Source organism: Ctenopharyngodon idella, chromosome 9 (genome assembly GCF_019924925.1).
Source record: "Ctenopharyngodon idella isolate HZGC_01 chromosome 9, HZGC01, whole genome shotgun sequence".
In the NCBI taxonomy this organism is placed as follows: domain Eukaryota; kingdom Metazoa; phylum Chordata; class Actinopteri; order Cypriniformes; family Xenocyprididae; genus Ctenopharyngodon; species Ctenopharyngodon idella.
The window spans coordinates 9023398-9048438 of NC_067228.1; the positions used below are offsets into that span (position 1 = coordinate 9023398).

General features: G+C 37.9%; 1 protein-coding gene and 1 long non-coding RNA gene across 3 annotated transcripts in view; one reads left to right on the forward strand and one right to left on the reverse strand.

Annotated features, from left to right (window-relative positions):
• vwc2l (von Willebrand factor C domain containing 2 like) overlaps positions 1-318 on the reverse strand; it is a 35725-nt gene extending 35407 nt beyond the window's left edge. Inside the window, 1 exon segment of the mRNA XM_051906897.1 lies at positions 1-318. Coding sequence (XP_051762857.1) covers positions 1-318 — 318 coding nt within the window.
• On the forward strand, positions 232-23852 carry LOC127519285 (uncharacterized). 2 transcript variants are annotated; one of them, XR_007931767.1, is made up of 6 exons: positions 232-374; positions 1077-1135; positions 9250-9405; positions 10415-10554; positions 16199-16299; positions 22838-23852. It is a non-coding gene; the product is annotated as an uncharacterized LOC127519285 (long non-coding RNA). The 2 variants fall into 2 exon arrangements; XR_007931766.1 differs by having other exon boundaries at positions 9250-10554.
• The last annotated feature ends 1189 nt before the right edge of the window (positions 23853-25041 follow it).

The window sequence follows — 25041 nt, forward strand, 5'->3', positions numbered from 1 at the left end:
GCAACACCCGTTGTGTTCCACCTTGGTGCACTTGGGGTGTATCTTAGGGCACTCGGGTTGGTCACAGACAGGTCCGTCCTCCGTGCACACGCACGGGCAGTTCGAGTGGCCCGGGAAGAAACGTTCCCCGAGCTTGTACACGAAGCCACTGTCATCCACGCAGCCTTTCCCTCGGTAGTCATCGAAAATGATGTCATTGTTGGCAGTTCTCTCGGCCTCGTCCGCGGCGGGATAGTCCTCAGGGCCGACAGAAGCCGGCGAGACAGCGGCGTTCACGGCGAGCAGCACGACGCAAATCGCCGGGAGAAAAGGGCCCATCCTTTGCCGCGGCAGTCTTGACGCATTCAAGGAGAGTGTCTCAGGTTCCTTAAGTTGTAAGTCTCCATGCTGCAAATATGACACTGAAAGAAATGTAAACAACCCGTAGCTTGATAACTGGACATGCGTTAATAATCATATAGTACAGTTTACTGAGGAAAGTAACATCGTATAGGGATGAATGGGGAGTGTTGCAACAAAGTTTTAATCTGTTTTTTTTTTTTTTTTTTTTTTTTTTTTTTTTTGCACTATGTGTTTCAAACCGTATTTATCTGCTGCAAAGTACTTTTGGAAATATATGACTTAAACCTAAACTGTATAAATTAGTGTCAGGTACATAGAGTGTTGTTATATTAATATGAGTAATATGACTTTTTTTTTAGTATGAATTTGTTGTGGTAGTCAAATTTATTTACAAATAAATTGGGTCCAGACAGTTGAAGAACATTGGGAAGTGTTACAGCCCTCCCCATCTTGTCACGAAGTAAACATGTAGATATCAGAAAATACATGTTTTATATCAAATTAAATAAATTCTGATTTGCAAATCAAATTATAAACCAGATATAAAAACTATTTTGAAGAAAGTGAAATTTCTTGTTCTGTAATGGGGGGCATGTATGTTTGTTATATCACCCCTGTCGCTCATTTCTAATTGGTTAAACTGACGCTGTTACAACTCACCCAGTGTTACAGCACTCCCCGGTCTCCCATACTGGTTAATCTCTGGTAAAGATCTGTCATTTGTTCCCATACAGAATGTGCTATCAGCCGAAGACACCCATAGATGGATGAAGAGTCAGCTCACATAAACGAGGTCTGTTTTCCTCCTATATGCTGTCTCTGAGTACGCTGAGGTGGTGAATATCAAAAAATAAAACGTGTGTACGGGAAAATAGACCCCGAAGAACGAAGTAAATCAACACAAACAAAACCCCAGATAATCACAGCCATTATAGACATTGCTCAGCAAAGTTAGCCAGGATGTCTATTTCTCAGGGACAACAGGTAGCTCCACAGCTTCTTATTCCTCATAGCATTTCAGATAGGTGTGCATTGACCATGTCCGTACATTTCTACGCTCTGAATTTCATCTGCTTCAAGAGCCCTGAAGAAACGACACGGTTTCTGTGTCATTAACGAGTGCGTAATGGGCTTCGGTCCAAATGCTTCTTCACTCGTGAAAGCACAAGAAATTAACCATAAAACGGAACAGTAGTGTGAGATTCTGCACAGAAGCTGCCAGAGGAAAGCACTTCAAAGAAAGAGTTTCCTTTTTACACTGAAAGATAGACTAGTATTGACAATATGTCTAGTCTATAATAAAATGACTGCCTCTGGCATGCTGAATGCATCTGTGCAGAGACTGTTTGCCTTGCATGTGGAGAAAAATGCATTTTAAGTAAGTAATATTATCATGGCTATGCTTATTGTTAATTAAATATTGCATTGAAGTATTGCAATAAACACGAATACACCTTTAACCAAGTGGCTTGACTATAGACTTACCGCGTTGAAATGTCTGGTTCCACTTTGTAATCAAACGAGCAAGTGCACCTTCGGGATGATAAAACCAAAAAACATCATTCCAATTCGAGTTGGTGCAAAAAAAAAAATGTGCTTACTCCAAGAGAACTGATAATCCGAGTGTCTTTACTATTTACAAATGAAAGCTGATCATGCCCACTTCGGAAATGACATATCCAGAAACGTAATTATCCTTCCCCGATCATTAAGTGTCCTCTCAGAATATGGAAAAGGAAGAAAAAAAGATCCAAAACATCTGTACAAATGTACTTCCTTCTCGTGATCATCTAGTCATCCGCGGCATTTAAATCAACTCCCAAATACTGCAGGTGGAACAGTATAACGCCATTTGGTCTTCGGCAGCTCCGCCGAGAAAACAATTTGATGTCAAGTTAATAAACGAGAATAGATTCGATAGCATTACGTTTCCTCAGTGCGAAAGTAAGTTTATCTACATTGGAGATGCTCGCGCCGCCAGAGCAGACAGAAAAGCATCGTCTGAGACAGCGCTACGAAGTTGAGTGCGGAGAGGAATGAGAACAGAGGAGCGTTTCATCTTCAATAGGTCGCCTCAGTGAGTTCAGCTCCGCGGACAGCGCCGGATCCAGAGTTCAGCACCGCGGACAGCGCGCGATTCTGCACTGCTCGTGTTCCAATCTTCTCCTCGCTTCTCTAATCATGAAGCATGGTTTTGTGAAACGTGCAACAGGACAGTCTCTCTGGACCTTTGGACATTTTTTGCTACTCTTCTCAGCGTTTTTATTCGTAAATAAAAAGAAGTCATTAAATCGAGTTTGGTCATTAACAGTGGATCTTAGCAACAGTTGAAGATTTTATTGCATACGCTGATTAATTGTAAACTGAATTCACAGAAATATGCAAAATTGTTGTGCAGAAGGTAACCCATAGGGGCCACTGCATTACTGTATTTGATAGTGAGCTGAAGGTGGGCAAAGCAGGCATTACCATTAGTGCTTTTGTGAACATGTGTGTGAAGCTGACTTTTACTGTGCTAGACATTTTTCATAATACATCAACTCAAATGCAGGAACTTGAATAAATTAATAATTTTTTTGTGTGTGTGTGTGTTATTTTTACTGTTTTCTACCAGGATATAATTATATATATATAATATTGTTTTCCAAGGTTACGTTCATCATAACTCCAATTTGATTATGGACAATTGTACATCTTGTCAGCATATGAACTCGTCAAGGACAAGTCAGTGTGTTTTCTCTCTTTTTTTATTTACTTTAGCTTATTTTGAATTTTGTCAGTAGGGGGCGATCTCAATATGCCATCCCTGTTACCATGACAGTAAAGACTGATAATTGAAAACTCTCTTTGTTTCTACTCTTTGTAATAAACACCTTGTAGTGCCATGATCTTCCACACGTAGCTAGCAATAGCTAAGTGACCTGTTAAAAGTTCAACTTTTTTAAAGGCATAGCTTTATGTGTATATATATATATATATATATATATATATATACCGATCAGGCATAACATTATGACCACTGACAGGTGAAGTGAATAACACTGATTATCTCTTCATCACGCCACCTGTTAGTGGGTGGGATATATTAAGCAGCAAGCAAAAATGGTTCAGGAATGGTTTGAGGAGCACAACAACGAGTTTGAGCTAGATTCCCCACCTCACCTTTAGCTTGAAATGGCATAATGCAATTTATATTAGGCAGCAAGTGAACATTTTGTCCTCAAAGATGATGTGTTAGAAGCAGGAAAAATGGGCAAGCGTAAGGATTTGTGATGGCTAGACGACTGGGTCAGAGCATCTCCAAAACTGCAGCTCTTGTGGGGTGTTCCTGGTCTGCAGCGGTCAGTATCTATCAAAAGTTCCCAGCAATGTTCTGCTGGGAAACCTTGGGTCCTGCCATCCATGTGGATGTTACTTTGACACGTACCACCTACCTAAGCATTGTTGCAGACCATGTACACCCTTTCGGTATTCCCTGGTGGCTGTGGCCTCTTTCAGCAGGATAATGCGCCCTTCCACAAAGCAAAAATGGTTCAGGAATGGTTTGAGGAGCACATCAACGAGTTTGAGCCAGATTCCTCAGATCTCAATCCAGTCGAACATCTGTAGGATGTGCTGAACAAACAAGTCCGATCCATGGAGGCTCCACCTCACCTTTAGCTTGAAATAGCATTATGCAATTTATTAACATTTAAAGACATTCTTTACCTGATAGAATGTTTAAAGCCTAGAAAATACTTAAAAATCACATTTTCATAAATGGAAGAGACACCCATTTTGTGGAATTAATTGAAGTTGCATGCATTATACAAATGAATTTAAAACACAAAACTGCATAATACAAGCTCTCTACTTCAGTTTGCTTGTTTTTTAAATATTCTCACTGTGTCTCATTATATTAATGGTCTCCAGGACCAAAACAATTACAGCTTCTGCATTATTATTGTTCTCATGGTAACACAGCAATGAAGGTTCTGCAGAAATTACAAAATTAGTAGTTCATCCTCAAATGGTGACACTAGCAGCTGTTATTGAATAATCACACTCCGTTTATGTTTTCCTCCGACACTGAAGGTGCTAAGCACCCAAGTTCTGTAGTTAAATTCAGTCTGTTGCAAAGCACTCCTGTGGGCCTACTCAATCACCTAATTTTCCTCATGAATGGAACATTCAATATAATGTCCAAGGCCCATAAAAGGGGCCCAAACAAAACAAACAATAACATGGCAGAATTAGCTATCGACATAGCCATAGCAATTGACAAAACAATACCAGTGTGTTATGTAACATCTCGAAGAGCACGTTGTAGATCAACAGGTGAATGTGGTGAGGTTGTGTTCTGTGGGTTTCACCCTTGAATACAAACATCTTCTAAACCCGCTGATGCCAAGCCACCTTAGATACATGCTGTTCACATAGCAGAGCAAATCAATAGAAAGGTATCTAAAAGCAAGGACACACGCTTTGCTTTTAACTGTGAAATTTCAGCTTTAGGTTATCTGCCCCTGAAGATACATTAGGCCTGTTTCAGGGGAGTATGTATGGGCAAAGCCAAACATGAGAAACTATCTCTTAGAGTCTTCATCCCAGTGTGACTCTAATCGAATAAGCATACCTCAGGGGGAGATGGAGTCTAGTGTGCCTTTGGCTTAACCTTCACTCTCTCTTCCTTTGCTAAATCTCTCTGTGGAGAAAATACAAGTCGGCTATACTGATGTGCTAATGAATAAAGGGAAATACTTTATCCATATCTAAATATGAAATGTGCAATATGGAAATCATTAGTCAAAGCCGGTGAATGAATTTTTTGTCGTGAAGCTTATGCCTCCTCCCTATCATGAACTTGCTCTGCGTGTTTCAGCTGCCGCTATCTTTCACATGAGCACTGGGGCTCTCAGCGGATCCGTCACATCATGTAAGAATCAAGCGTGTCTGACCGCGAGTGATGACATCACCGGCCGGTAATTGGGGCATGTTTTCTCACTTTCTCGTTCGGAGGGTGTCATCCCCTGTAAACGATCCCACCCTAATTGGCCTCAGCCCTCCTGACTTATGAAGGGTTCACAGACGGGGTCAGATTAGGTTCGTAACTCTCATTACAGAAATCATAACACCAGCGCATGAGCTCTTATTAAACAGTCTGTCAGGAGCCGTTGAGATATTATGTGATTCCAATACAACTGATGTTTGTGAAACCAAGTGTAAGAATCCAATGTCGTCAAGCTTCAATGGTGAGAAAAAAGAAACCAGGTTTTCACAATTCCACTGTCAGCGCAGAGGCTGTATGAGTTCATAGTTTATTAAAGAGCAGATTCATTGCAGACATAGCAGTTTACCAAGGAAATATCTCCTGGAGAGCTTTTTCATGCCATACAGTCTCTATGAACTTGATCTTTGCGAGTGAAAAATGATGTGGTGAACAATCAAACTTAAAGGGACAGTTCATCCAAAACAATAACGTCAGTTGAATGTGGAAGGTGGTCTTGTGGAAGCTAGATATTTTACTTTATAACTGATTAAATATGGACATTTTTCTTACATAAACGCATTGCTTCGCCTCAGAAGGTCTTTATTAACCCCCTGGAGCCGTGTGGAGTACGTTTATGATGGATGGATGCACTTTGTTCAGCTCATACTCGTTGGTCCCGTTCACTGCCATTATAAAGCTTGGATGCGTCAGGATATTTATTAATATAACTCCGATTGTGTTCATCAGAAAGAAGAAAGTCATATACACCTAGGATGGCTTAAGCGTGAGTAAAGCTTGGGGTAATTTTCATTTTAAAGTGAACTAATCCTTTAAGTACGTGTGTCACACTATTTACTGTTACCTTAATTAGCGTGATATTTAGCTGATCCTAAATACATGATAAAATGCATTTGAGTTTCTCCATGTCCATTGCATCCCACTAACTCGATTTTGGTAGGGGATATCACACTTTCTGACTGTTTTTCCTGAGATCTCGCCCAGACTCAAAGGTCAGTCAGACTCCCCAATTAAGGATGGGAGAGGGGTGACAGACTAAAGGACTGCGACTGACATTTCACTCCAATTCCCTGTCATGTACTGCAGTGCCCTATTTTGGCGGCAAATCAATGTGAGCCTGCAGAAAAAAGAAACAAGGCGTAGTGAGTGAACATAAACAATTGTAAAAGTCTGAGTAGGATGAAAATAATGGAGCAACATTACCCATGAATGTGTATGACTGCATCTTTTCTGGCCTTAGAGTAACAAAAGGTTTAGAAACAAGAACAGGAACAAAAGGAACTTTTATTGTAATTTTACCAATTTTTCTGTAGTTCTCCCACCATAATACTGACATCACAGCCATTTCAAACCACTAGCTGCTATGACACCGACTGATCCATTAGCACTGCAACTATTTCTGACTGATCCATTAGCTTTGCTTCCAAGCCCTAGAAAATGAGGAATTACAATATTCACAGAACAACAAACACTTAAAACACAAAGGTATATCATCCATTAGGGTGTTTTCAAATTGAACTTTCATGTGTATATCTGAGAATCAGGAGAGTTTAGACTCTCCTCTTGTTTGCTGTCCTCAGAGTGCTAAACAGAGACTATTTGGGTCTGATCAAATCGTTGGTAAAAGCATCAGGAAGCATCCACAGAAACCATTCAGATTCAATTAGCTAATGGAGGAGCAGCGTATTTCCTAAAGCCCTTTTTGCCTTGGCAATGCATTTCAGTGAGGACTTCAACATCATTATAATGGTTTAGCCATTAGGGCTCCATTAATAGACTTCTCACAACTTCTCAGCATTATATTTGGTTAAGGCAGTTCATAGTTCCACAATATAAATGGCACAGCAAGACATGCCTGGGGACAAGGCTACCTCAAAAATAGCTATGCATTATCTAATTTGTGTGTGTTTATATATATATATATATATATATATATATATGGCTGTTGTCTTACATATCTAGGATGCTCAAACTGTCGATAGAAGAATATGGCCTCTCCAAAAATGCCACAGTCCCGTGTCTCCCTTCTGTAGCAAATCCAATCCTGCATCATAGGTGTGGACTCCCCTGGAGAGGAATAAAATGAATTCATCACACTCTCCAATATTCACTGGTTTTCTGGGAGTAAAAAATTCTTTGCTTCAGTCCAAGTTCCCCTTCTGTTGACTGCTTGCTCTAGCTTTGAATATATTAATAGAAATAATAGATTATGCGCTGTAATTCACACTGTAATGTGTACAGCATTCACCTTTAAACGTGCAACAAACTTGCTGAGTATACTTTCGATATTTGGCCTGATCCTAAATATGTATTTGAATGGCCATACTTTCTTTAATGATGATAATTTTTTCTTATATAAGTTTGATGATAATAAAACAAATGTAAAAAAGTATTTTATATACTTTTATATACGTTACTAAACTGACCAATCAGAATGGATATTCAGTCATCCTTGTGTTTTCCCTCTGTACTTGAAAATGTGGTTGATCTGACTGAAAAGGCTATACCATGATTCCTTGTTTATTTTACTTGATGAGTTATTATATTATGCTAGTTAGTCACAATAATTACTCAACATTCAACTCTTAGCAACCAGGTTTAATTGCAAGAATGAAAGTAGTATTTGGGTGTTATAACTCTAATTAGTTAGAATTGGGTGGAAATACTGCCTTGGTGGCACTTTTTTCGGTTCTCCAATACTAGGGTCCTGGAATGCGGTCCTGGCACTGCGGTTCTCCGGTAGGTGGTGCTGTCACAAAAAACTAGGGTCCTAGAACTGCGGTCCTGAAAGTTCAGCCTCCGGTATAGAGTACCTCAGGGATGACGTGTTTTTGTAGGCAAAATCCGGAAGCGAGTTAGCATTTTAGGACTTCCGGTTCCATCACCCCGAAGTCAATGGGTTTTTTGAATGGGTTTTTGCTAAATCGCCTGAAATAAGGTCTGTGGTTAACAAAGCCTCTAAATATTTTCACGTTTTGATCTATGACATAAAACACACCAGTTATAACCCGCTTGTGATTATTTAAACCTTTATTGTGTCTTAAAAACGGCGGTTGCTAACAAATTGCTAAAAGGGACTACTTCCTTTGGCGGGGACTTTAGACGTCATCATGACAAACAGGACATTTGGACAGCATTTCTCATAAAAAAGTGGATAAGTATTCATACACAGCGCAGATCATAATCAGCGAGCATGTTTTTAAATAAAGTTGTTTTTTAAATAAAGTTTGAGGAAGCTTGGTAGTGGTGACGTTGATCCGCGATCATGGTGTGCTGTAGTCTGTTTATAGCCTACTGTTAGCTTTTGACGACTTTATTTAGGCTTCAAAATGTATAAATGTTGTGTTAATTTGTAAAGATTATCTTGATAGACAAAACGTGTAAGTGGATGGAGTTCATTTACATACAGGTAAGTAGATGTTAGATGGAGTGTGGCTCTCGATCATGTAAAAATGTTTATGGTCATAGTCTGTATATGACACGGCCTGCATAATAAACACTAGTGGTGATTCAGTTCTGAATGAATCAGTTTTTTGAATGAATCAGTTGTAGTGAATGATTCAATTGATCACTAAACGTAAGGCAATAGTATGTTCGATTTGAAGCGGCGCTGCGTTTGCTCTGAATTACTGTGCAAGTTGAACACACAATTTTAATTTTTAACGTTTCATTGTTTTTAAAAGAATCGGTTGAATGCCTTACTCATACAGTGAGTTACTTGTTTCGTTCCAGTGTTTTTGAAAGAATCGGTTCAATGACTCATTCATAAAAAAGACATTCATAAAGATTACTTTAAAAGAAAAAATAAAACAGTTTTTTTTTTTTTAAATGTGTATCAAAGCCTACATGTGCTGTCCGTTTTGATATAGACAGCATGTCACCCAGCTTTTTCTGATAGCCCCTTTTCATTCCTCATGCAGGACACACACATGCTCTTGCAGCTTTTAGAGATGCCACTGTTGTACTGATGTGTATGGGGCCAAATCCAATGCCTGGGCTCTGCAGGGTGTCAGAGGCTTCCTTCCGTCTTTGTGGAATCATCCCCTTGCAAGAGCTGGCATTTTCCATTGGGTTAAGTAAGAATCTCTCTCTCTCTCTCTTTCACTTCAAAGTGTTTGTTTGAAAGTCATGTTGTGGTTCCAGTGCTCAGAAGGAAACAGGTTCACTGGAAGGTAACAACCTCTAAAAAAAGCATTAAAAGAAATCACTTAAAAATGAAATCTGTCATTATTTACTTACCCTCACATTGTACCAAACATGTATGCTGTTATTTTTTATTTTTTATTTTTTTCTGTAAAACACAGAGGATTTTAGAAGAATATTCATGCTCTTTTATAGTGACTAAAGGGATCAAGCTACAAAAATTAAAAATAAATAAATAATAAAAAGTAGTCTATTTGATTAATGTGCTTTATTATATTTGGGAAGCCATAGAATATATTTTCTTAGGAACAGACCAAAAGTTTTTTGTTTTTTTTTAGGTTATTTACTGAAAATCTTCCCTCCGCTACAGGCTACAACTCTAAAATCTCATTCTCCATTCTACATATTCAAACATGTGCGTTGCATTTGGTTATTATTGAATGGTATTTTTGACTTTGAATGTGATATTTTAGAGCTTCGGTGGAGGTAAAGTTTTTTTTTGTTTTTTGGTTAACTTTCTTTTTGTTCCTCAAACAAAGGTAATGTATGCTTCAGGCAACTTCAGAGTTATATAGACTTCTTTTATGATTCTTTTATGGGGTTTGTTTTGATTTTGCTGTGTGGAGTTTCTTAAAAATCTGTTTGTATTCCTCCATTGTGTGTACCATTTGGGTTTGTAGCTATATGAAGCTGAGTAAATAATGGCAAAACTTTTATTTTTTGGAGAACTATACTTAGGAATTGTGGTCTAAAGTGCACAGTACAATGTGTGTGTGTATATATATATATATATATATATATACATTATGTGTGTCTGCTTGGGAGTGAGTGAGCGAGCAGGACTGAAAGAGATTGCACTCAATCAGTTGTATTCATAAAGCCAGTACCGAAGGTCATTTGTTATGGGTATAATGTATTCAATGTAATCAGCTCCAATTACAGGCCTCCCGGTGGATATGCACAGAAAGCCGTCTAGACCCTCCCCTGACAACAGGCCTCCTGCTGTCAGCACATTGCCTAACCTGCAAAAAAGGAGCGTTTTACTGACAGAAACCACGGGGTGCTTTACTAAATGATGCCAGGTATGTTCCTGTGTCAAAGGTCTTGTAATTCAGCACATTGACTTTAATTATCCTCTTGTTGAATGTCAATATCTTACAAATGATTGTAAAGGGGAATGACCGGTGGTTGCAATTACACTGAAGGCTTTTGCCCATCTAATCCTTATGTACAGTATATTATTATTTTTTTCCATCATACACATTCGTGACCAAAAAAATAATAATTTTCCTTAAAGGGTTAGTTCACCTAAAAATGAAAATTCCGTCATTACAAACCTGATTCCAAAAAAGTTGGGACACTGTACAGATTGTGAATAAAAAAGGAATGCAATGATGTGGAAGTTTCAAATTTCAATATTTTATTCAGAATACAACATAGATGACATATCAAATGTTGAAAGTGAGAAAATGTATCATTTTAAGGGAAAAATAAGTTGATTTTAAATTTCATGGCATCAACACATCTCAAAAAAGTTGGGACAAGGCCATGTTTACCACTGTGTGGCATCCCCTCTTCTTTTTATAACAGTCTGCAAACGTCTGGGGACTGAGGAGACAAGATGCTCAAGTTTAGAATAGGAATGTTGTGCCATTCTTGTCTAATACAGGCTTCTAGTTGCTGAACTGTCTTAGGTCTTCTTTGTCGCATCTTCCTCTTTATGATGCGCCAAATGTTTTCTATGGGTGAAAGATCTGGACTGCAGGCTGGCCATTTCAGTACCCGGATCCTTCTTCTACGCAGCCATGATGTTGTAATTGATGCAGTATGTGGTCTGGCATTGTCATGTTGGAAAATGCAAGGTCTTCCCTGAAAGAGACGATGTCTGGATGGGAGCATATGTTGTTTTAGAACTTGGATATACCTTTCAGCATTGATGGTGCCTTTCCAGATGTGTAAGCTGCCCATGCCACACGCACTCATGCAACCCCATACCATCAGAGATGCAGGCTTCTGAACGGAGCGCTGATAACAACTTGGGTTGTCCTTGTCCTCTTTAGTCCGGATGACATGGCGTCCCAGTTTTCCAAAAAGAACTTAAAATTTTAATTCGTCTGACCACAGAACAGTTTTCCACTTTGCCACAGTCCATTTTAAATGAGCCTTGGCCCAGAGAAAACGCCTGCGCTTCTGGATCATGTTTAGATATGGCTTCTTTTTTGACCTATAGAGTTTTAGCCGGCAACGGCGAATGGCAACGGTGGATTATGTTGACCGACAATGTTTTCTGGAAGTATTCCTGAGCCCATGTTGTGATTTCCATTACAGTAGCATTCCTGTGTGTGATGCAGTGCCGTCTAAGGGCCCGAAGATCACGGGCATCCAGTATGGTTTTCCGGCCTCGACCCTTACACACAGAGATTGTTCCAGATTCTCTGAATCTTTGGATGATATTATGCACTGTAGATGATGATAACTTCAAACTCTTTGCAATTTTTCTCTGAGAAACTCCTTTCTGATATTGCTCCACTATTTTTCGCCACAGCATTGGGGGAATTGGTGATCCTCTGCCCATCTTGACTTCTGAGAGACACTGCCACTCTGAGAGGCTCTTTTTATACCCAATCATGTTGCCAATTGACCTAATAAGTTGCAAATTGGTCCTCCAGCTGTTCCTTATATGTACATTTAACTTTTCCAGCCTCTTATTGCTACCTGTCCCAACTTTTTTGGAATGTGTAGCTCTCATGAAATCCAAAATGAGCCAATATTTGGCATGACATTTCAAAATGTCTCACTTTCAACATTTTATATGTTATCTATATTCTATTGTGAATAAAATATACGTTTATGAGATTTGTAAATTATTGCATTCCTTTTTTATTCAAATTTGTACAGTGTCCCAACTTTTTTGGAATCGGGTTTGTAATTACTCACCCTCATGTCGTTCCAAACCCATAAGACTTTTGGTTCTTGTGAAAGCTCAAACGTGCTGCATAAAGGCCCGTTCATGCCAAGAATGATAACTATAAAGATAACTATATTTGCATCCACATCAATGAACGATAGTGGTCTGTTCATTCTCACATGCTTGACATGCTTGAACTTCTGTTTTCCACAACTGATGTGTGAGTTGATGAATGTTTATATGTGAAGAAAAGCCTAAATTCGGTTCATCATATAAAGCGATCGAGTCTCTTTGGAAAAGTTAGACTAAACCACTCAATTCATATGGATTAGTTTTATAATCTCTGTATGAACTTTTTGAATTGTCAAAGTGGTAGTTGTGTAGGCTGTCAATGGAGGGACAGAAAGCTCTCAGATTTCATCAAAAATATCTTTATTTGTGTTCCGAAGATGAACGGGTTTGGAATGACATGAGGGTGAGTAATTAATGACAGAATTTTTTATTTCTGGGTGAACTAACCCTTTAAGGGGGCCTTCAGCTCAGTCGTACCCTTCTGATGATTTTGAATATGTCAATATACTAAAGAAACAACAATGTGAGAAAATGTATTTGCATGTATTCCTGTATTTCCCCAGGTCTGTTTTGCTAGGCTGTTTTTAAAAGAGCACATTATATCCAGTGTTAGTCACACAGGGACTCATAGCTCGGTTTCAGAAAAGTCTAATGGGGACAAATGGAATCAACTTCTGTTCTTGTCAAATCAAGCTTGCAGGGGGTCAATCAGACAGCGAGTCCATCCCTCCTCTTCAATAATGGACTATCAGACTGCCTGACCGCCGCAGCCGTAATGGGGCGAGCATACAGAGCGATAATTTATAGAGTCATATTTGCGGCTGGAGATGTGATTTTCTTAGTGCAACGGCAGAGTGCATTCAAAGTGATGTTTTGCATGCTGAGGCGGACCCGATGACCTCATTAAAACCTGTCAGAGACAGATCAGATGGAGGAAGGTTACCGTGGATACGGTGACGCAGTCTGCCTCAAAAGGCCCCATGATTACCGACTGAAATATAGCCGAGCACCCTTCCCATTCTTCTCCTACAAAAGCACAAAATGAAAATCTGTGGAGAAAAAGGCGGTGAATCTGTGATTAAGGAAAATTTCTCTCTCAGAGATGGTGGTTTTTGTAGCTGATAAGCATGGAGTTTAAAGGTACTGTGCTAAATAATCCACTGAAATTATGTATAATTTTAAATATGAAATTTATATTCAAATCATTGGCAAAATCATAACTAAACCTGTTTACTTTCTTAATTCACATCCTGGTCTTTTTTGTTATTCCAAACTCTATTTTGATATTTAATGACCACTTTTCATGGTCCAAATCAAATCTAGTCCTACATTTGTCATTAAATATCCTTTTATTTAATAGAAAATACATAACATTAAGGAAGTAAATGGGGTTGCAAATGTCTTTTCATGTTGACTTTGATGTCACATAATAATCAAGATACTGTGAGGACAGCAGGTTTGAGAAGATGAACAGTATTAGAACATGACACAGGCCATATTCAGTCCTGCATCCCTGTGAGAGCTCAGCTCTTACGTGCTGCGAGTGTGTGCGCCACCCTCTCTGCCATGGCCCTGACTAAGTGCATTTTAAAGGTGCAGTATGTAATATTGACAGCTAGTGCTTGAAATGGGTACTGCAGTCCAAATTTAAAATATTGGAGAGGGGTGTTTTTCCGTCCCCTCCTCCTCAGACTCAACGCTCAAGCGCAATTGATAATGAAAGGCTATGAACCTTACACTGTAAGTTGATGAGTTCAGTTGATTGATCTGCGTTTCAATATTCCTCTGGACATAGAGCTTTTTAGATGGATGCCAAGGCTTTTTAGGTCGGGTACTATCTGCAATCTCTGACCCAGTTTGTTTGCTTGCTTCCATGTATACAATACGCATTTTTTTCTGTCAAATGGCAACCCGGGGTGTCGAAATACTATTAGGTAAATTGGCAGCGGGCGGGATCACACAGACCAAAACAAAAACAGACATTCCGACACAGAACGCAGATTTCAAAGTAGAATAACAGGCTGTAGCATTGTTTTCAAGATAAACAAGTATGTGAACTTAGCATGTTTCCTAAATATCTGCAAACATATTATGGTATTTTTGTGCTTTTGTACAGTCAAAAGCATTACATACAGCACCTTAAATGTTGACCCAAAGAATATAATGTAACAGAGATGCAAATACTGCAGAGGACTCTCAACAGCATGTGGCTCTTTAGTTTTTTGTCACTGTTTTTCTCTCCTTTTCTTATGTCTAGCACTGTCATGTGATCTCTCCCCATAGCAACACACTCTCTCTGTTTATCTGTACCTTTCAAAACAGCGTTTTCATAACACTTTGTTGGTCTGTAACAGTTTTTCTCAACATTTTTCAAGTGGTGACCCTATGTAGTACCAAAAGTGTTTAGTATCAAAACGTCCTTAATCAAAGTTTGGAAATTGGTATTAATATTGCTATAAACTACATATTCCCAACAATATGCATGAATAGGATATTTTAATAACATGACTGAATAGAAAAAATGGCAATTTTTTGATTTAATGTAGTTTTGTTCATGGTTCTCAAGGAATTGGAGATTGTTTTTGAGGATTTGGAGAACATGGTTTTTAATGACGTCAATGTTGCAACTTAGGCTCATTGGAAAAAACGTGCCTCTACCTACAATTTTTCAAAACTATATTTATTCACTGCAGTTTCCAGGTGAAATGGCAGTAAAACACCAACAACTTTTATTACCTTGCTTTCACACAAATTATGGGAGCAGATTATTGATTAGTAAAGGCTTATTTTTCCTTGCACAATGCTATGTTATGACCTCAAAACACTTTTACCATAGTGGATGATTTGACATTTTGACATTTGCATTACTAGCTATATGTATGGCTTCTTTCATGTAGTTGACTTGCTCGGTAGCTCACCTGGTACAGCATTGCATTTGCGATTCGGAGTGCATGGGTACAAGTCCTGTGAAACATAAGTCAAAATAAAAGAGCTCAAAGACTTGCAGAAGCAAGCTAAAATGGCAAGGTTGCTTCAGTTAATGTGTTTTTTATCTCACGTTTGCTTTTTTTTAACAGTGTAGGTGGTAGTTTATTTTCAGACACGAAAATTGCATTAACAAAGAGCGTTAACCTTTTAGCGCCACTCATTGGACGTTGCATTTCCGAACTGCATCAATACATTCAACAACCAACATAATAAAATGTTTCCAGATTCACGTTGACCTGTTTCAGACAAAACTGAAGGTGCTTTTAGCACCACCCATTGCACATTTTGCTTCAAAAATGTTGCAAAACGTGCAAGAACATAATATTATCATAAAACACAACATAATATTAACACAACATAATATTATTTTGCAGAAAAGTTGCCACAGGCACGTATTTCCAATGAGCCTGGGTTGCCATGTGTCATCTGCGTCATTTGACTAAGTTCAACCAAATGATGAATTTGCGCCAAAATACCTTAGTGTTTGATTGAATCCATGGCTTTTGACATGAAGGACAAAAAGTTGATCAGCCTGTTTATTTTTCTGTGCTAACATGATTATATGGAAACATGCAGTGGTAAAGCCTGATACATGGTTTCTAGAAACAGTCAATTTTTCAAGACATTTTTTTTCTCTTCTGCTAAAACCTTGTGACATGACCCTCTCCATCTCCATCCATCTCTTACTCCAGCTGGGATCATTCACTGGACCTTAACCTTTCATTTGCTCTTCACTTACAGTGTTCTCTTCTATGCAGCTATCTGTTTCTTCACGGTTCACTGTGAGTCATGCTAACCTCAGGGACGGATTGGCTTGGTATGAATCGACCTGACAGCAGGAGGCCTTGAGAACCATGTGGTATGTCTATCCATTAGCATCACTTCACCTGTGCCAGTTGCTAGTGTGAAGCATATAATGATGGTCTGTGTATTCAGAGGTAGACTTGTGCCCTTTAGGAGACTTTAAATTCAACATGAAATCAAATGTATCCATTGTTATTTTAATAGTAAATGTTCCTGGTCTGATTGCAAATGATTCATTGGTGCATGTTTGTCTTTATGTTTTTAGATGTTTGTGTTTTCCAAGATAATGGCTATAGTTATGGCATCTACCAGCAGAGGCTAAAGGCTATAGATACACATGATGCCTTGGATGCCTCAAAGACTTTGTTTCAACCCCACAGATCCAGTCTGTATAACATAAAACATTTAACATAAAAAAGTATCACCCTACACTCTTAAAAGTAAAGGTTCATTATTGTCATCGATGGTTCCATGAAGAACATTTGGTTACACTTTATTTCAATGGTCCACTTTAGATTCAACTAACTATAAGTAACTTTAAATAACTTTGCAACATGTCACTGTTAAAGCCAATTCACACCACACAGATAAACGCCAACAAACACCAACAAACAAGTTGGCCGTTGGATTTAGATTTTTATGAAAAATAACTGTCAATGTTCACACTGCCCCAATGGACACCAACAAACGCTGATTGAACATGTTCACTCAGGTGAAAACAAACCCGACCAACGCCAACAGACCCCGACAGGGGTAACACACTGATCCAACAAAACCCAACAAATGTGTTTGTTGGTGTTTGTCTCTGCAGTGTGAATTGGCCTTTAGGTTAGGCTGAGGGTTAGTAGAATAAGTTGACATTGTTGTGAAGTTACTTATAGTCGAGTAGGGGACCATTAAAATTGTTAGCAGATATTAAGCAGACAGTCTGCTAATACTCTGAGAGTTACTTGACATGTAGTTGCAAAGTTACTTATAGTTAGTAAAATGTCTAAAGTAGACCATCGAAATAAAGTGTTACTGAACCTTTAACATCCATGAAACCTTTCAATTACATAAAAGAGTCTTTGTGGAAAAATGTTCTTTAGATTTTCAAAATGTTCTTCACACTAACACAAAAATGGTTCTTTAAAATGGCTCTTTACTGTTCAATGAAAGGTTCTTTGAGAAACCCCTTTTTGAAACCTTTATTTTTTTAAAGTCAGCATGAAAGTCTTTTCTTTCTTACTGTGACACACTGCCCGGCCCCAAAAAAGTTGCTGTTTGGATTTAATTAGGCAAATGCTTAAGAGTTAATGACTGGATCATTATTGCAGTGATTATGTTTCTAGCATGTTACGCATATATTTTTGGCAACAGTTCTTCTAACCCTAATTGATGGAGTGTGTAGCTTTTCATTTCTTAAACAACCATGTATGAAGACAAGATCTTGACCAAAAATTGATGCACCTCTTGAAGGAAATAACATCACAACATTTATTTCCATCAAGATATTCATAAATTTTTGGTCAAGATCTTGTATTTACAAAGCAAGAGTCAAGCACTCCAGCACATCCCAAAGACTTTGAATTTAATGTTTGGACTCAGAGGTGCCAATTCATGTGTGAAAATAATTTTTAATGCTCCCTCCCAACAATTCTTTCACAATTTGAGCCTGGTGAATCTTGACATTGTCATTCTGGAATACGGCCGGTTTTCCTACATGATTGTTTAAGAAATAAAAAGCTACACACTCCATCTTTAAGGGTTAAAAGAACCATTGCCAAACATATAACATGCTAAAAACATAATAATCACTGCAATTATGATCCAGTCATAGACTCTTAAAGGGATAGTTCACCCAAAAATGAAAATTATTCCATGATTTACTCACCCTCATGCCATCCTAGGTGTATATGACTATCTTCTTTCAGACGAACACAATCCGAGATATATTTAAAAATATCCTTACTCCTCCAAGGTTTATAATGGTTGTGAATGGTAGGCCAAATTCTGAAGACAGAAAAAATGCATCCATCCATAAAAAAAAATGAATCCATATGACTCACGAGGGTTAATAAAGGCCTTTTGAAGCGAAGGGATGCATTTTTGTAAGAAAAATATCCATATTTAAAACTTTATATATTCAAACTAGCTTCCGGTGAAAGACCGCACGCAGAATGCGCAAGTCGAGTTGCGCCAAATGAGTAATCCTCTGACGAGATGTATGACGCAGAATGTAGGAGTATCATAAGCTTAGACGCCTCTCACGGTTCAAACAAATACGGCTGGGCAACAAACTCAAGCTCCTTTTCTCTTATATCGAAATCCTCCGACATTTCTCTTTAAAATTTCTCATTTTAAACTTCTAATTTGTGACTGGTGATTTGTTTTGCTCTCTCCTCTGCGCCTCCGCGTGCGTCATTGCGTCAGGTCAAAGGTTGCTCTTCCGCCCAAATTGACGTGCGCAGTATGCGTACGGTCGTCCGCCGGAAGCTCGTTATTTGAATTTATAAAGTTTTAAATATAGTTATTTTTCTTACAAAAACGCATCCCTTCGCTTCAAAAGGCCTTTATTAACCCTCCTGAGTCATATGGATTACTTTTTTTATGGATGGATGCATTTTTTCTGTCTTCAGAATTTGGGCCCCCATTCACAACCATTATAAACCTTGGAGGACTAAGTATATTTTTAAATATATCTCAGATTGTGTTCATCTGAAAGAAGATAGTTATATACACCTAGGATGGCTTGAGGGTGAGTAAATCATGGGATTATTTTCATTTTTGGGTGAACTACCCCTTTAAGCATTTGCCAAACATTTAAATCCAAACAGCAACTGTTTTTTTTTTTTTTTTGGCCATAAGAATGGTCGATTTTGATTTCATTTATTTCTCTTTGAATGTCTTGTTTCGATCATAAATATGTGAGGTTATGCTAATAATATGGGTTGTGAAAGTGTTTCGTTTTGACCTCAACCAAACCAAAAATTCTGATTTGAAATCATCCAAATCAACTGATTGTTTGATAAAAGAAAAATTTATTGGCAAAGAAAACCCCATGACAGAGAAACTGTTTACAGTATGAAATTTCTCATCCTATTTCATGCGAATTCACTAAATGTGACTTAACTCTCTGCCACTTCACCCCTGAGATCGTTTTGTTACATTCTTCTCCACTAGAGCCTGGCAGATGATCCTGCAATCCTCGGGGCTAAACTGAGACCTGCAGGCATTAAGCAGTTCTTCATAAGCCCACTCTGCTCTTTCTCAGGGGGCCTGTCCTTTACTCCTCATGGTCCACTGCCTCCTCTCATTAAGGCCTGCAAAGTGCTCAGCATCTGTCTTGTTTTGCCCTTGTAAAGGCTTCCGCCTGCTGCTTGACAGACCAAAAGCATACTTGCATGTCAGATGGAGTGCATGCATGCTAGTTTGAGTGGCTATGGGTTATTCATAAATAGCTTGTCATTTTCACCGACCTCTAAAGCGTGCTTAATTCTTAGACTCAGCGGTGGGGAAACTTTGTAGAGTATTTCATGCTTACTGGATGTTTGAGCAGCCGGACATGCACAAGGCTTGTAAGTCGAACCAGGCATTGTATTGCAAAACCTTGTAAGCACAGTGCGTGATGTTCAGGCGGTATAAACTCTGTTCAAGATCCGTAAGACATCAGGGAACGTGAATAATTCCGCAACCATGATGCATTTCATTTAACAAACAAAGCATATGAAATATTTTCCACCTAAAACAATCCTACTCATTTTAATCAATGCTACCCTCGTTTAGATTTGGAAAACAGCCATGCTGTCATACAAATGTGTCATACTTGGCTAATGAGACAGACTGAATACTTAACATTCTGAAAATCAATTACAAGCTGGAACAGAATGCAAAAATGCAAGAAACAACTTTCACTGCTGCTCTCCGTTTGTTTTCATCAGTGCGCTGAATCTGAGGAGATTGTTTATTTGGGTTAAAAATAGAGATGGCCTCCTGTTTTTTTTTTTTTTTCGTGATGCTAATACCACAGTCTTGTACAAAACATATTAAGGGAGATTGAATACAACATCTTGAGTCCCTCTCTCAATTGAAGAGGCTCTTCTTACACATTAATAATACATGGGATTTAGGCTCTGCTAATGAAAACTTACCCGTGGCTCATGGCATGAATTTTTCAGTCGAACACTGTCCAAAGAAATATTACATTTGCAGAAATGAGATTTAACATATTCAGGTTGTGAAAGAAAGTAATTTTACAGTGAAATTTAGGGAGGAACAAAGGCTGCATCTGCATATTCTGACAATGGATGCTTTCAATCAGTTGTACAATTACATTAAGCCTTCACACTAAAAGCACTATTTTGTTTTGTTTACTTATTTGCTGATTACTGAATACTAAATGGATTGGCTGATGGGAGCTGATTTTTAAAAAAGTTAACTAAAGGCATAGTTCATCCAAAAAAGAAAATTTGTTATTCTAAAACCTGTATGTTCTGTGGAAAACAAGAAATAATATTTTATACAGTACCAGTCAAATGTTGAGCCTGGTCTCATTAGAAAAACGTAACGTTAGCTGTGAGAATGTTTTCGCGAGTCGCAAAATATGTACCAATACATACATATCACTGCAGTTTCAATGTGAAATGTCCGGTGAGTGGCACTAAAAGTGTAACGCTTCATTATTTTTTTTTTAAAATAACGTCCCACCAACACTACACCTAAGCAAATGTGACATAAAAAGCATCCGTAATCGTGCCGTTTTAGCTTGTTTTGATCTCTCATCTTTGAGCTCTTATAGTTTACCGCGATTCGTTTTCCCCCGGATTCGTACCCAAAGCTTCCTCCTCTTAGTATAACTCCGTATCAGCTGAGCTACCGAACAAGCTTGTTATATCAGAAAAGCGAAACATATGGAGCTGGTTAACCGATGCAAAGTCCAAAATATATTAATTTACAAATCGTGCACTTTGGTAAAAAGCGTTTTTAATTCAAAACATAATATTGTGCAAGGAGACGTAAAAACATTAATGTATTAATCCATAATCTGACCCTGTTATCGTAACTGTGTATGAAAACGATTAAAAGCGCTTGCTGTTTTACTGCCTCTAGTGTTCATTTCTGTTGGAAACTGCAGTGATATATATGTATTGGTACGTATTTTTGAGACTCGCGAAAACGTTCCCACAGGTACGTCTTTCCATGAGACCAGGTTGCAAATCTTTGGAATAATTAAGACTTTTTAATGTTTTTGAAAGAAGTCTCTGTTATGTTCACCAAGGCTGCATTTATTTGATGAAAAATACAGTAAAAACAGTAATATTGTGAAATTTTATTACAATTTCTTGAACAGCAAATCAGCATAGAATGATTTCTGAAGTGACACTAAAGCTGAAAAATTAGCTTTGCCAACACAGAAATAAATTACACTTAAATTTTTAACTTTGTTTTTGATCAAATAAATGCAGCCTTGGTGAACATAAGAGACATAACATTAAAAACATTATAAAGTCCTTAATTATTCCAAACATTTGACCAGCACACACACACATCCTTGTTTATACTACTTTGTGGGGTCCAAATGACCCCACTAAGATAGTAAGATGAGGAATTTATGACGTTGTGGGGTCCTTCAGTCAGACCCCACAAAGACAACATTAAAAATCATATATAAAAATGTTTGACAAAATCTTAAAAGTCACTTTAGTATGACCCTTCCCTACACCTATACCTAAACCTACCCGTCAAAGGAACAAAACAAAACAAAAATAACGACTTTATTCAACAATATCTTCTCTTTTGTGTCATTCTCACACGTTGTTTACGTCCAGTGCTTCCAGGTTCTATGTCAGAACGCCGACTCATTATTGGCTGGCTCCTGCGTCAGCATCACACGCATGCATCGTGCTGCTCACGTGATCAGCTTTGGCCAATACTGAGCCGGCATTCGGATGTAAACACGGAAGCCTTCACTGTACTTAATACATCACCTGCGTAAGGATAATGACAGGGAAGAGTAGAGATTGTTGAATAAAGTCGCTATTTTTGTTTTGTTTTTGCGCACAAAAAGTATTCTCGTCGCTTCATAACATTAAGTTTGAACCACTGCAGTCACGTCCACTGATTTAACAACGTTTTAATACCTTTATGGACCTTGAAAGTGGTGATATTGCTGTCTATATGGATGAGTCATATATACCTCTTGGATTTCATCAAAAATATCTTAATTTGTATTCCGAAGATGAACGAAGGTCTTATGGGTTTGGAACAACATGAGGGTGAGTAATTAATGACAGAAAAGTCATTTTTGGGTGAACTAACCCTTTTAGTTTCTATATATATTTGTAACTTTCTATAATACTGTTAAAACATTCTTTTCCCCTTCATAGCATAGATACCCACAGAACACTGATACATTCTGCTTTCAAAAATGCCAAATATCTTACATGCAGTGAATTTCTCAAGGGAGACTTTATCCTCATAGGAAAGATTCTGCAAAGCACATGGGTTGTCTCATAGGATGGATTAATTCTACATGGATTCGATTCTAACCTCACTAGATTAATTTATACATTCTCTCTCTCTCTCTCTCTCTCTCTCTCTCTCTCTGTTTGCAGAATTGAAACAGGTGCATCTTGACCATAACTCTCAATCATTCAAACCTGCTGTATTCCATGCATTCTCCCTCCATGCTCATGGGAATACATGCTGCTGGATTCACACAGCATATTCTCTGAACCACAGTGGACCGTTCCTCCCTCCATGCCTCATAGAACTTATTTCAAATGTTTTTTTCTTCGTTTTTTGCAAAAAATGAAAGCAGACGGCAGAAAGAGTGCAGCTACAATTAATTCATGACTACTGCAGACCGATCACTCATGTATTACGGGCTCCTGGGGTTTGGCCTTCAAAGGCGCAGAATTACTCAGTGGGAGAGCTTTTGATAATGCAAGCTGAAAAATTTTCTGTAAAGATGGATAATTAAAAATGTCTTGATATTGTGCTCACTAATTCCATGCACTATGTCTGCCCCAATAATAACAACTTGAGTTCCTCATGCTTTGTTTAATTGTGCCCTGTTTTAGTTTAGTACTCCACCCACATCCTACTCTAGTAAAGCAATAAGATGTGTGATATCAGCAGTGGAATTCTGAGATACGGGAAATGAAAAGGTCAGTTACATTTTGCTTCACAGGGCTTTTTGATGATCCAATTGTCTCTGTGATTGTAAGAGCATATGTTAGCTTATAAGGCAATAAGTAATAAGAATATTTTACTGGTTGTATTATGCACAATTTATAAGTACATGATTGAGTAGGCTAGTTTCATTCTGGTATGTACATTCAGGTCCTTCCATTAATATTTTGGTAACATGTAACATTAACATTAGTAACATTAGTTAATGATTTAACTAACATGAACAATGAGCAATACATTTGTTACAGTATTTATTAATCTTTGTTAATGTTAGTTAATAAAAATCCAGTTGTTCATGTTACTTCACAGTGCATTAACTAATGTTAACAAACACAATCAGACTATTAAAATTGGTAGTGAATGCTAGTGACTTTACAGTTGTGTAGAACATTTGATAACATTTGGTATTTTTTATAGCACTCTCAAATAAAAATCATAAAAGCACACAAAAAATGTATGAGAATTTTCATAAATGACCTTGCATTCCTTGCACTTTGTGTTTATGGTTTTATAGCTTTGTGCACTGAATTTGATAGTACATAGAAATTGATTTTTGTAGCCATAGTTATATTTACTGGTTTATCCAAATCCTTTTACAATGATGTATTATAACAAGCCCATAAAGTGTTGGCCTCTGTTCATAATACATTTCTATTGCACTGGTAGGTATATACCGTAGCAGTATAAAATATGATTTCATTCTGTAGGCTGCTGCTTAAATTTTATCACTTGAGTATTAAATTCTGAACTGATGAATTACTTGTCATTATGAATTTTATAACAAGCATTAAGTGAGACACTGCCATATTGCCATGCATTTCAAAAATGAAGTCAAGTATCAAAAACGTACCACATTCCATTGTGAAATAATGCAATTCCCACAATGCTGGTATCAAAAATCAATGTCATTATGAAAGTAGACATTGTGGGCTGTGAGCTAATGAAGCCTCTAAAACATTAAATAGGATTTATAATAGCAATTAACCAAATATCCACAATATGATCAGCCTGTCTAATGCCCCTTCTGTTGCCATACATCCTCTAGGAGGAACTGAAACGTAAGCTCTTCTGTGCTCTGGGTTATTTCTCAGACTTCTTTAATCAGATAAAGTCATTCCTCCTGATAACATCACATCTGGAGGAGTCCTGACTGCACTGCCAGCCGACATTGGATTGTGGGGCCAGACAGCAAAAATGAGCCTCTAGATTTGATCTTTTACCCACCCAGCCTTTGAAGAGATTATGGTAAGTAGAATGTAGTAATACGTTCAACACATTGCAAATCACAATGCCTGGTACTGAGTATTACACGCACGCTGTGTAATATTCATTAATCTGAAATCGGATGTTCTTTGCACGGAAAAAAATTCCCATGGGGAAATATATGCAGAACATTTTCTTGTGACAAATGGCAGATATTTTTTTCCCACTATCAGTGTAGCTAAATATACAGTGCTCAGCGTAAATGAGTACACCCCATTCGAAAAGTAACATTTTAAACAATGTCTCAATGAACACACAAACAAAATGTTGACAAGACTAAGTTTTATATAACATCTGTTTAACTCATAACATGAAAGTAAGGTTAATAATATAACTTAGAGAACAAAATTTTCAGTTTTAC